Below are 13,768 nucleotides of genomic sequence, written 5' to 3'. Positions count from 1 at the left end.
AACATGATTCAAAATGTTATCGAGGGACTCATTAAGTTTATTGTAGTTATGTTAGAAGTAATTTGATGAACAATGCTAAAAAGTGATGGATTGATATAAAAACCATCTATCATGTATGTTTTGACAGAATAATTTTTCTGAGCTAACTATTGATGAAGAATAATTATTCCTAAATAACTCTTTAATGTGCAAAATCCGAGGCCAAAAAGTGCTAGGATGACATCTAAAAAAAAGACTATGAATAATGTGGTTAATGCTTTTGATATTCAAAAGAACTTGGTTTTCTTCTTGCTACCAACTAAGAACTAAGAATGGGTTTAGTTTGATTCATGAGTCCAGTGAGTTTATCGTCATCAAGAGTGAGATGTATATGAACAAGGAATATTTATGTGATGAATTATTTAAACTCAATGTTAATGTTATGACTATTGTAGTAAAAGGCCAATAAAACTAATAAAGATTCTTTATTTGTTTAGTTGGTTAGAGTTTTCAGATCTATTTTAGAGACATAAGTAGCGAGTTTCTAGAATTAATTTACACTTATATTTATCATTTAAAGTTTGTGCAAACAAAGGTATCATAAAGTATTTTATTACCTTTTTAATGATTACACAAGATATTGTGTATGTCTATTTGCTAAGAAAGTATAGACGATGCCTTAAAAATGGTTAAATATTTTATAAAAAAAGGTAGAAAATCAACCTAGCATGAAGATCAAGATGATAAGAAGGGATTGAGAATGATGTTGACTGCAAGAACAAACATTGAAAGAAATGATGATGTTATGTTGATAAGTTCAAAATTACCTAGGAACTTCAGGAGGGGAGGGTATTTTATTAATAGATTATATTATGAATAAAGTACGTTATAATAAAATGAACAAGACATTGTATGAGTTATTTAATAGTTAAACATCATCCTATAAATACATGAAAGTAGGAGGGTGTCTAGAAAAAAGTTACGGTTTCTCCACACAAAAAAAATCAAAATATAGATTGTATTATATAAGATATATATCTAGCTATACTTAAAAGGTATAACAATGTTAATTGAATATTTAATAGTAAAAATTTAAAATTTATAAATGGGTTTATCTTTACTAGTATAGGAACTATAGCCTCTTGAAAATCCTTTAAATAAACATACATATCCAGATTTGTAAAGGAGTCTGAATTTATAGCTTTAGACAAAGATGGAAAAGAAATAAAGTAGTTTATAAAACTTTTTTGAGAATATTCCAAGTTGGCCAAAATTTTATGTTGGCAATTTATATGTTAGAAGATAATATAAATCATATTTTGAGATCTCACATAACAGCTTAAACTTTTGGGTTGAATTGGTTTTTTAACATAGTATTAAAGCTTTAATGATCAAGTGGTTATGAGTTTAAATCTTAAAATTTCTATTTATTTGATAAAAATTAAGCATAAGATAATACGGGCCTGTACAAGTTTCAAGCCCTAAAGGCTTTCACTTGGGGAATGTGTTAGAGAATAATATAAATCATATATTGGAATCTCACCTAATATCTTAAGCTTTTAGGTTGAATTGGTTATTTAACATTGTATACATTGTAATAGCCAACTTGTAATTGGTAAGGCATAAAATATTATATATAACGAAAGTCTTGACAAAATTGTCAAAGACACAATACTGTAAGATAGTTGATCTCAAATAGAATTATCTTTATTGACTATATAAAGTTAAAGGATAGTATCTAAGATCTGCTAATAAAATGCTTAAGAAGAAAGCAGGTTGATAAATCATCAAGAGAGATGAGAGTAAAGCCTATATTCAAAGAATTTTCATGATAGCAATCCAACATAGTTGATTGAATATCTCAAGATCTAGGTTTAAAGGGACAGTCAAATCATGTGTCAATTCAATAGTAACACTCTTATCCATTCTTATAATAAAAAGTGTTACCTAGCGCTAAAAGATGATAAACTAAATTTTTAATGATTTTTATAGCTTGACACTCAAGTAGGGTATTGCAGGATACGATTAATAAGAATCACCTATGTGAGAGTAAAACGAGGTCACTTCTATGAGAATTGAAAAGCTAAATTCTCTAAATCACTCTTTAAAATTAGGACGTGTTTAGGGCTAAAATAAATACAAATATGAGAACCAAAATTGTAAGTAAAAAAAAAAAAAACTATGTGATCTCTATTGTTTGGTTTCACACAAAAAATTGAACAATTCAAGACATCATATTAACTAGTTTTCCAAGAGAATCCAATAGGTTTTATTAAGGAAGGTTCAAGGATAAAAATTATCTCATTTAAGGGGGTTGTTAAGGTATGAATGAAAATCTATTTAAAATAGACTTGTGTCCTTTTAAATTAGAAAGTTATATCCTTTTATTATAAGAGTTACAATAAAAATAACTATTATAAATGCCTATAAAAAAGAAAATTTTAACATGGTTTTAATAATGAAAAAAACTTATAGCCTTTCTAAAACTATCTCTTTAATTTGCATTCATTCTATCAAAATTCTTAAAGAGTAACATGTGATTTTTTATTCGTTGTTTATTCTTGGTTGTGTTGTCAAGAATAAAAGTTTGAGGAAGCCTAAAAAATAATATTGCAATCACACTATTAGCACTACAGAGTAAACAACAAATTGTTTGAAATATTATTTAAAAGAAAAATAGTTGACACCTACAACACACTTACAAGTGTGTGGGAGGCGTCCGCACTCTTTAAGCAATGTATGCAGTATCTCCTGAAAGCTAGTATAAACCTTGCTTCCAAGGTAGGGTTTGCTTAGGCTTAACATCCCTTTTATATTTGGACAGCGCGTGTGGCCAATGACCTACAACTTGAATTCAGATTTGATTTCCATGTTCGGCTTAACATCCCTCTAAAATAAGATAAGGGTAATTTAATCTTTTAGTAAATATTATTTAAAAAAAAAATAGTTGATGCATGCAACACACTTGTAAGTGTGTGGGAGGCGTCCGCACTCCTCAAGCAATGTATGCAATGTTTTTTGAAAGCTAGTATAGGCCTTGCTTCCACGGTAGGGATTGCTTAGGCTTAACATCCCTCTTATATTTGGGCAGCGCGTGTGACCAATGGCCTACAGCTTGACTTCGATGGTTTTTTCTCTTTTTCTTTATTCTTTTCTTTTTTTCATTTTGATTTCCATGTCCGATCTTTAAAATTTCAGACTAACCCTTCAATTTATTTTTCTTCAGATTTGGTCTATATTGTTCTGATTATTATTTGTTTTATTTAAAATTATTAATAAAATTGAATTTCCTTTTCATCCTCCTTCAAAATTTTCATCTTTAAATATTTGGTTCTTATTTTTTTATTGTTATTTTTTTTGTTTTGAATCATTTTCTTAATTGAATTTATTTTTTAATTTCATTCTTCGATATTTGATTTTATTTTATTTTTATCTTGAATTTGGTCATTGTTCTTTTGATTTTTTTTACATTGGCAAATTTCCTAGATTGAAATATTTTTTTCAAATTCATCCTTCAACTTTAAATTTGATAGGAATGGAGCTTCTTGGTTGGATCCTGGTTTAAGATTTCGCAGGTTATGGGTTTAAAAAATTAATCTAAATTTAAAAGATTCATACGGGCTTACATGGTTATTTTTGTTTCTCTTTTTATGCTCATGTTTTTTTTTATTTTATTCTTTAACATTTATATATTTCTTAAATTGTCCAGCAAAGTTAGTTTATCGTGATTGTATCCATTTTCTAAGTTGTAAATTTGGATTAGCAGCACTAGAGAGTAAACGACAAATTGTTTGAAAGTTAGAGGATTAATTGTCTCAATCTACATCTTCAAGTCTATTTCTTTTTAGCAAGTAACGCAAGTTGATTTTTCTTTGATCATTTGTTGATTCATATACATGTTGTAGAAACCAGATCATCAGAGAGTAAAGAAGTAAGAACAGCAGAAACTATTTAAAGTGTTCCAACAATCTCTTCTCCTGCCTTCCATGTACATCCCTATGTTTCTGATTTGGTCTTCCTTTCAAAAAGTTGCAGAGCCCCATATTGTCCCGAACTTGTCTCCCTCTCCATTTCCAAAGCTAGCATATAATTCTCAGGTGTGCTTGACTACGATTGGCTTCTGTCTAATGATCATAATGTGTTTACAGGATCGGTATTGATGAGTGGCTGTGAGTTCCTTCTGTGCCAAATATGTTTGCAATTAATTGGTTATTGCAGTGGATTTCTTGAAAGTATTGGCAGACCAGTTCTTCCTGCCTCTACGAACAATACAAGCCTTTTTTAATTTCTTGTTTTCTCTCTCGTCAAGAAATTTCAAAACCAGTACAGGTTTATTACAGATTCCCATAACAAGCAGGAACTTTTTAAGAAGATGATTTTAGGTTTTCAAATCTCCATCCCTCCTCTTTCTGGAGCCTCTACTCTCGATAAGCAAGAGGCCTTGTATGATTACTGGAAGTAAATTAATTACATCTCTGTAAATGTTGTATGATTCTGATGACAAGCCACTTTCACATTCAAAAAGAGAAGGCAAGCGAGATCCATACAAGGTAACCTGCTCCAGGATGAAGCTACGTGGGCATGTGCTGCTGATAAACATGGATCAACTTCAACAATTGCTTGATTTAGAATTGGACAAAATTGTTTCATTTTATCAGTTACTATCAGTCATTTATTCTTGTTAAACGTTAGGAAGGCTGTTAGCATTTGTGTGCGTGTGTGAATTGTGGGTGCCTATCAACTCTTCTCACCATACTTGCTACTGTTTCTTCATTTATGAGAAAACTGATCATGATTCTTTGATATGTCTCTCTGTTGACTTTTCTTCAACAGGTGGGAGAACGGGAAGGAAATTATATTGCAAATCTATTGAATAAAACTGGTAAAGATGGTGGAGACCACAGAAACAGTGATAAAGACGGAATTTGGGGACCCATTTGTTTACAGGCGTCTGGGAAGCACGGCAACTAGTGGTCACTACAAGCCACTTAAAATGGCGTTCTGCGTGCGTATCTAACGCATATTAACAGATTGAATAATTCAAGGCGACCATGGCGAGGCCTCGACTCAAAGTCATGAACCGCTTAAATTGTGTCTTGGTACATATTTCTTAGTAAGAGAAACAGATTTCACATATTTCTTAGTAAGAGAAACAGATTTCCTTCTCCCTTGATCTGTTAGTTGCTTTCTGCAGATCAGATTTGTAAAGTTTCTTACATGGGTATACTGAAGTGTTCTTGTACATTCACTTCACAGCTTTGAAGAATCCAAGTTTGTTCCAATAAAAGGTCTACATTCATGTGCAGATAGCAGTGTTCTAGTTCCAATTTATCGCTTTTTATTTCTTGCTCCCTGCAAATAGAAAGCAGACCTTCGCAAGGTTCTTGCCATCATTTAATAAAATACGCAAGCGAGTTCCAGAACTCCCAAAGACATCATGTTGCAGGTGGTGTGATGATGGTGCACGTGAATTAAGCATGGTATTGGGAATACAAACACGTGCCATTTGTCCTGCCAGAAACTCCTGCATCTCGAAAGTCCAAACCTAGCTGGAAGTTCTATCCATTCGTCTCATCAGCTTGCCATCGAAACTCCTAACCATAGGTATAGAAGTGTAATTTTGAAAAGTTCGTAAAATTTAGGCGCTTACCGGTCCACAAGCCATTTGAATCATACAATGGGTTTTTGGAGCTATAAAATTGGGCTCCTGAATGTCAAAAAACAAGAAGAGAAGAAGAGAATAGAGCTTGTTAGTGTTACAAACAGAAACCACCCCCTCCAGCGTGCTATGTTCTTGGTGCTTGGAGAAAAACATGCAAAACATTGGCTGCTCACTTTTAGTTTCATGCATTTTGTAAGTAATACAACTAGGATTAGCTGATCTGACTGAATAGCAATTCAAGGTATCAGCTTGGTTTATATTCCCTGAAAAATCCATACAGGTTCCAATTTACATGCATCATGCCCTGCTTTCCAGACAGTATAATATTAGGCGCACAACCACCTTAACCACTTGTTTCGAATTCAACCCCACATGGGTGGCAGCAAACTAGGACAACATATGAGAAATGTCAGAGTTAGCCAACCTTCTGCCAACAATATCTTTTAGTTCGATCTCTCCTGGAAATCTGCCCTCCCTCAGTTTGGAGAAAACCTGCATTTCACAACACCAGAGGATCTGGTTAAGAAAGTAAATTCCCGTCTATTTGTCTTAACAAAATTGAAATCAAGGTTCAAATTTGTCGAGCAACTAAATAGAACAGTTGAATTAAGATTCTCGTATGCTCAGCACATTAAGAAATTGCAAATATAATACCAACTCCTACAGGCATTGGTGGCCCTGGTAAACTAACGGAATCTTCCACTTGGTTAAAAATGTATCTGATTAAATATTATAGACCTTCCAGCCATGTTTCAATTATAAACATTGATTAGCAGAGCATATAATATTATAATCCTATTAGTGAGTAGTGGGAAGAGTAGCCAGTGCATACAATTCCTCTTACATTACCCGATCATCAAACAGATGCTTTCAGATAATCCAAAGGCAAAAGAGAAATGCATTGAAACAAGCTAAAGTTCAAACTCGGGCTCAAGCGATAGGCTACTAACCAATTCATCATCGCAGTAAACTTCAAACGCCCCAGAGCTTTGCAGGAAGGACTGCAATGCATTGCCAAGAAGCCAAGTAGATGCAATGGTCCCAAATTTATTGGCACGTAAAGAATAATACCAAGGAGGAGTCCTGACTCCTAGCATCGGAAAAATCTGTTCACCACCCAACACAATCCCCACAACTCCTATCTGAAAAACTGGTACTAATTTGGCTACCGCCCGCTTCGGAAGGGATGGGGGGTAATTTGCAAGTACAACATCAATCCCTGGAAACTGCGTTTCCAACATCCTTTTCATCGTCACCGCATTCCCTCTGCAGAGAGCAACACAAATTAGTAATCCGCGCTTCAATAGCAGCCCAAACCAAATCAATCTCATCAAAATCAAAACCCAAATTACTTCCGAATGAAATTACATGAGCATGGATAAAGGGCGACGTAGAGTTCAACAAATTTGAACATAAATCACCAACAACCACTAACAAAAACCATGAAAATCAAGGCACTTTTTAAATACTCGTGACAGGGAAAAATCCTGTGTGCTGATCAAATTACTTCATCAATAATCAAAGAACACTAAAAAAAAAAACTAAATAATGATTAGAAAGAATCAAGGATACCTGTAAGAGCAAGAAGAGCAAAAGTCAATTTTGACCGTGCTTCCAAGACCAATCCCTCCAACAACTGGTTTCTGCAAATAGAAACACAAACCCCACAAAATTAATTAGCATTACAATTCTTTTGAGAGTTTACAAAGAATAAAAACGTTCATGAGACAATTCACCTGCGTTGGAGCTTCTAGGATTTCATGGGCGACCACTGGTGGTTGTTCGTGGTGATGGTGCTGGGGGTGGGGGTGGGGGTGGTGCTGGGGGTGGTGGGGGTGGGGGTGGGGGTGGCGGGGGTGGGGGTGGGGGTGGTGGGGGTGCTTGGGAGGTGGTGTGGTGAAGAGGTGGATAAGGTCAGTGCATAAGAGAAATAGGGGTAATCCGACCAGCAAAATCTGTGCTCGATCCATGGCAGTATAAGTGCGTGAAAAGGAAAGCAAGAACCTCGAGGAGAGTTTCTTTTCTATACTTGCCTAAGAAGAGACATCAGGACTCTGGTCATCCTTCTTCTTTAGCTACCGAGATAACTGCATTTTATTTAGTCCCTGGAGTTTTACAGTTTTTTATTTTTGAGCTCCTCTTTTTTTTATCTTGAATACTTGTATTTTTGATAGGCTGCAAATTTGATAACATGACCGTTATTTGTTTCAAATTATTTTTTATATTAAAATATTTTTTATTTTTAAAATTTTATTTTTCATATTAATATATAAAAAATTTAAAAATTTAATAAAAAAAACTAGTTCAATCATGCCCAAAGTTTAAAATCAAAATGTTGACTTAAGTTTTCTATGTAGTATAGTTATTAAACCTAGTTTAGGGGTTGACCCGATCAAGGAATTGGGTCCCAGGTTTCATGAGTCAACTCGGGTCAACCTGGAAATTTTTTTTAAAATAATTTTTTAATATTTTATATGAAAAAATTAAGAAACAATCTATGTAAATATAGACTATATATATTGTAAATAATGAAGTTTAAAATAATATTTAAAAAAACATTTATCTCACATTAAAAAGATATTATGTTAGGCCTCATTTGTTTACAAGAAAGTAGTTTCCTTATAAAAAGTGGTTTTCTTGAAAAGTAAATTCCGGAAAAGTAAATTATTTTTTGATGTTTGGTAGTATTATGGAAAGTAAGTTGGAAAACATTTTCCAGTGTTTGGTTATGTTATGGAAAATGAGCTGGAAAATAGCTTATTAATGTTTTTTTTTTTCAAGTTTATTAAAATAATAAGGAACAAATTTTACAAATTAAAAAGTTGAATAAGAATGAAATTGAAAAAAATCTAATTTCATAAATTATCTCAAATAAAATAAATAATAATCAAAATAATAGAGATCAAATTTAACAGATAAAAATATTGAAAGATAATGAAATTAAAATAATAATAATTACAATTTCATAAATTATTTTAAATAAAATAAGTAACAATCAAAATAATGAGGATTAAATTTGATAGATAAAAAATTTCAATTTAAAAATGATAAGAGAAAAGTAAATAACAATCATAAAAACAAGGACCAAAGTTAATATAAAAACCAAATTTTAAGGGATGAATTTGGGGGGGGGGGAATTGATTCAAACAAAATATATAGCAATCAAAAGTTTGAGGACCAAATTTGACATAATCAATAGATAATATGATATTTTTAAATTTTTCACAACTTCTGAAAAGTGTTTTCCGTCCAAAGTAAAAAGAAAACACTTTCATGGAAATCAAGCCAAATTTTTCTTTGACATGAAAGTGTTTTCTATTAACCGGAAAGTGTTTTCCGTTAACTAACTTTCTTAATGACAAACAAACACAGAAAAGTTTGGAAAGTTATTTTCCGGAAACTATTTTTCAAAAAACCAAAGCACCTTTAAGCTTTAAAAGAATTTTTTTAAAAAAAATATATATCTTACATTAAAAAAATATCATGTTAAGCATTTAAGTTGAAGTATTTAAACAAAAAAAAAATTATCCCACATTGAAAAAACATAATTTTTTTTAGGAACATAGAGTATATATACTAATGGGTTTCAAATCCCAAATTAAAAAAAGATAACGTTTTTCTTGGGAACATAAAGTATATATACTAATGGGTTTTAAATCCCACATTAAAAAGATATCATGTTATCCTTTTAAGTTGAAGTATTTAAACAAAAGGTTTTTTTATCCCACATTAAAAAAAAAAAACGTAACTTTTTTTCTTGGAAACATAGAGTTTATATACTAATGGGTTTCAAATCTCACATTTGAAAAGAAAAAAAACATCAGATCTCGCCTCGGTCATGGGTTAACCCGCCAAGTCGTTGTACTAGCCAGTCTTTTAAAAAACTTAGACCAGTCCAGCCGTCGAGTCGATCGAGTCCCGGGTCGACTTGCTGTGTTTAATAACTAACTTTGCAGCTCCCTCTCATTTTTCACTCTTCGTTCAATATTTCTTATTTTATCTTGATTTATCTTCATGTTTTTACTTTGAAATCAAAAAAATTTCAATTTGATAATGTGTTTGTCTATAAGCATATTTATCCCTTTGTTGTTTTTTTTTTTTTTTTAAATGTTGTTTTACTTTAAACAAAACACTAGAATATATTTGAAAATTTTTTAAATCCAGTGGCTTAATTTTTAAGAGTGAAAAAGGATTTTTTAAAAAGGGAATTCAAAAATATATTATTTTTCAATTCAAACAATATGAGGAGATCAAAACAAACTTAAATATTTTAAAAATAATTTCAATCATTTTTGTTTTACACATAATATTTAACATCATTAGTAGCATTCATTCTCATTTCACCTACACCATTATCATCAGAATTCAAACCCTGTGATGGAGCCCAATCATATTGACCGATAACCATAATATTTGTAAACATGATATTATATTTACAACACAATGTATGATCAATACCAAAACACCTAAACTTTTGAGCTCCTTGTATCTCCTACAACAAGGGAAAATAAAGATATGAATGAATCATAATAATTATAAGAACAAACAATAAAATAGTTTATAGTAATTGTACACATGCTGAAACAAAAACAAACCTTAATTTTAGATTTTCACCACTCGTCAATTGTTGAAATTGTTCAAAGTTCAGGACTCCAGCCTATTCCAGTTTCCGAAATCAACTTTTTTCATATTCTCCAATCCTTTTTTATTTCGTCTCACTTATTCTTTAATTATGCTTTCGTTAATGCGTAACCAGTTTGCTCCTTTAAGCAATTCATAACATATTTTCATCCAGCTTTGTCGAAATGTGTGTTCAATCACATACTTTTCTCAATTGCTTTGATATAAATGTCACAAAATATGTTCAACATCTCTCTAGTCCAACAAGCCCTATCTTGTGATTGAGAATCTTCTATGTTCTCGGTTAAAATGTTTTTTCTAACATACAATTAATAGGTTAATTTCCTAGATGCAACGTAACAAAAGACAATGACAACACAAAAGTTTGTTGTGATAATGAGTAGCAGTGTTGGTATGTGAAAGCAACAATGACTAATGGTTACTTTACAAGATAAGGTATTTGATACAGTTAATGATATGAATTTTACATTAATAACAAATAAATTGATATTATAGCACTCAATGCAACAAGGAAATAACACAAATGGATTGAACCAAGTTTCTGAAAACAATAATTAAAAAAAAAAACCCATACAAGTTTTAAAAAAAAAGAGTTACAGAAGAAGAAAACCAGATCATAAAGCATATAATTAAGTCCAATAATTCATAAGATGTTGATTGATCGCACATAAATCAGTATACACACACACTAACCATAATATTACAAACAATACATCTTAGGTGTCATTAATAAGTTACAAGAAATTCGGTAGCATCAGTAACATTTTTTGGAAAGTTTTTTTTTTCAGCATATAGGTTAATTTAATATATTTATGTGTTGAGACATAAGAGCATCAAGCATTAGTAAGTTGCATAATTACATACAACATTGTTAAAATATCCTAATCATGAACGACATCTAATATTTATTTTGTAATGAGGTGAGATTAAAGAAGATTGATGTTGTACTAGAATTGAAATGCTTATGCGTATAGGGATAATCCAATTCTTCAGTTTATAACATGAAAGAAAATACAAATATTGACATTTATAGTGGTCGTGCATGAATAACATACAAAAAAACATAGCTTCAATTTTTGCCCAGTTATACCTATGCTTTTAAAAAAAGATAGCAAAGATAATGAGTCATGTAGTGTAGAATGTACCAAAATAGAGAACGAGAGTTTGTTGTGCTATCCAGGAGATAAAGATGTTAGATGTTTGATTCCTGAAACAAAACATAACGCATAAATTTAGAAAAAAGGAAGAAAAAAGGAATGATTATTGTTGATATTGGGAATTTGAGTTACATGAAGTTTCTTAAATATATTCTCAAGAAAATTACCTTGAATATCATCATCAATTTCAATGAACCATTTCTAGGTTATGAAGAAGCATCATAACCACGAAAAGAATTGAAGACCATAGTAGATTTGGTATATGATTTGAGTTTAGGACAGGGATATGGGTTGGAGATAGGTAATCTTTAGCCTGAATGATTTATTGACAGACAACAATACATTCCCTAAGATTTTAACAATTAGATCTCCAATCAGCTATAAAGTGAGAGTGTGTGAGGTCTGTGAGATTGGAATAAGAGGCAAGAACAGTATAGAGAGAAGGGAAAGACACTCTGGATAGAAGAACAAGAAGAATGATGAGAGAAGAGATACGTTAAGAGCAAAATAAGGTTATTTTTTACAATAAAAAAAATAAACAGTTTATTAATTCTGTTGGTGCAAATGTGTGTTCAGCAAAAGACAAGTCATGCTTGCTTTTGCTTAACTTGTGGTTGTAACACAGGTTATTATGGGTCCTAAAAATTAAAAAGTGTGGTTTATAGCTAACCAAACAGCTTTAAATTGTTATTTCATCTGAACATGAAAGTTACCATGTAAACAAACACTCTCTAAGCAGGGCTTTCCGTCCATGCCTTTGGAAGTTTGCTTGCGTTTTCCCCATAGAAAGTAGGAGACCTGATCAAATAATGAGAAACTTGTGTTTTGATCATATACACATATAAATATTTCACTTCTATCCTTATAGTTTAATATTATTTTTTTAAGTTATCCTTCTTGTTTTCTAAAAATTCTAATGTTAACTTAACCATTAAATAACCTACTATTTAAATTTGGTTTCTAAGTTTTTTTTTTTTTTTTTAGGATTCTAAATTGTCTTTGCTAGTTAATATAGCATATATGTGTACATAAAAGGAAAAAAGAGAGAAAAATTAAGAAAAAACAAATAAAAATATATAAAAGTTAGCTTTTTGCTAGTTAGTTAGAGGTAGAAGTACAATGAAATATACTTCTAGAAGGGAAAATAAATCATTTACCTTTAACATGTTTAACGGGGCTTTGCACTATTATAAATCTTGACTTGATTTTTCATGATGTAAACCCACAATTATAATTTTTCTAGGTTATTAAAATATAAAAAAAATTAACCAATAGTAAAATGTTTTAAATTAAATTAAATTAAAGAAACCTAAATCAAGATAAAAATAGTGAAATTAATGAAATATAAAGTGAATATAGTACTGAATTATTGGAAAAAAAAACATTTATGGGGACAAAATGAATACGTAAAACCAAGAGAGGTCAATATTCAAATAACAGAAGGTTAGGAGTTATGTGCAAATGATGAAAAGGAGTGGGGATAAATGTGTAATTAACTAGATGATAGCACTATAAATATCATTCTATTTTCTCTCTTGGAGTAACTTGCAAGAGCAAGTAAGGGTTTAGAGAGAGGTTGGAGAGAAGACAATTGATGGCAGCAAATCTGACAGCTATAACTCCCCCTTCTACCGTTGGATCATAGCAATATTTGGATATGTTGTTCTCCTCCATGTATTGTACATTTTCACCGGAGGGATCTTTTATATCAGTCTTCGTTTGAGAGATATCGTGGGAGGAACATTTCTAGGAAAATACACTTTGAATAGTTGATGTAACCATATTATTCGATAGTTTCACCCATATTTAACTAGTGTTTTGCCCATGTTTTATATATAAAATGCCTTGATATTCTTTGTTTTATATTTTCAAGGTACTTTTGAATGAAAAATGCAAAAAGGAGTAAATTGGAGGTAATTGACAGATTTGATGTTTAGTCGATGTTTTGTGTAAAGCGTGAGTTATAAGAGTTGAAATGAAGTGATTCCAGTGGCATTAAAAAGCTAGAATCCATACCTTTTTGAAAATTTAATGCAAGAAAAATAAAAACAGAAATATCATGGAAATCACATCATTCGAAGTCAAATCTTGCATTCTGCCAATGTTGACCTTTGGCCATTCAAAATTCAATATCCGGTGCTTCAAAAGTCCAATTGATGCAAACCAAATTTTATTGGATTCCTGACTTAAAGACCTATCAATTCTTCAAATTTAAGCAAAAAATGATGTCCTATGAGGGAGATTTTAATTTTCAAAGATGACAGTTGAATTATGCCAACAAATAGGTTTTGTGAAGGAACATGTCCAAATTATGTTTCGAAACATCTAA

The 13,768-nt window shown here is 31.3% G+C and overlaps 1 protein-coding gene across 1 annotated transcript; it reads right to left on the bottom strand.

Annotated features, from left to right (window-relative positions):
- Positions 1–5,780: 5,780 nt before the first annotated feature.
- LOC118032959 (selT-like protein) lies at positions 5,781–7,721 on the bottom strand. The gene is made up of 4 exons (XM_035037765.2): positions 7,378–7,721; positions 7,214–7,284; positions 6,592–6,907; positions 5,781–6,133 (listed from the first exon to the last, which is right to left on the bottom strand). Exons 1-4 carry the CDS (start codon positions 7,609–7,611, stop codon positions 6,029–6,031), a joined length of 726 nt encoding a protein of 241 aa, XP_034893656.1. The 5' UTR covers positions 7,612–7,721; the 3' UTR covers positions 5,781–6,028.
- Between the last annotated feature and the right edge of the window lie 6,047 nt (positions 7,722–13,768).

The sequence above is a fragment of the Populus alba genome, chromosome 1 (genome assembly GCF_005239225.2).
Source record: "Populus alba chromosome 1, ASM523922v2, whole genome shotgun sequence".
NCBI classification, from domain to species: Eukaryota; Viridiplantae; Streptophyta; class Magnoliopsida; order Malpighiales; family Salicaceae; genus Populus; species Populus alba.
Note: the sequence above shows the minus strand (reverse complement) of the source record. Positions and strands in the feature narration are given on the sequence as shown.

Excerpts from the sequence above, each read along its gene's own strand:
- LOC118032959 (XM_035037765.2), bottom strand. The coding sequence starts at position 7,611 with ATGGATCGAGCACAGATTTTGCTGGTCGGATTACCCCTATTTCTCTTA. Across the intron at positions 6,908-7,213 it reads TGCTCTTCTTGCTCTTACAG|AGGGAATGCGGTGACGATGA; the intron begins GTATCCTTGATT and ends TGCTCTCTGCAG. Across the intron at positions 6,134-6,591 it reads TTTACTGCGATGATGAATTG|GTTTTCTCCAAACTGAGGGA; the intron begins GTTAGTAGCCTA and ends TGTGAAATGCAG.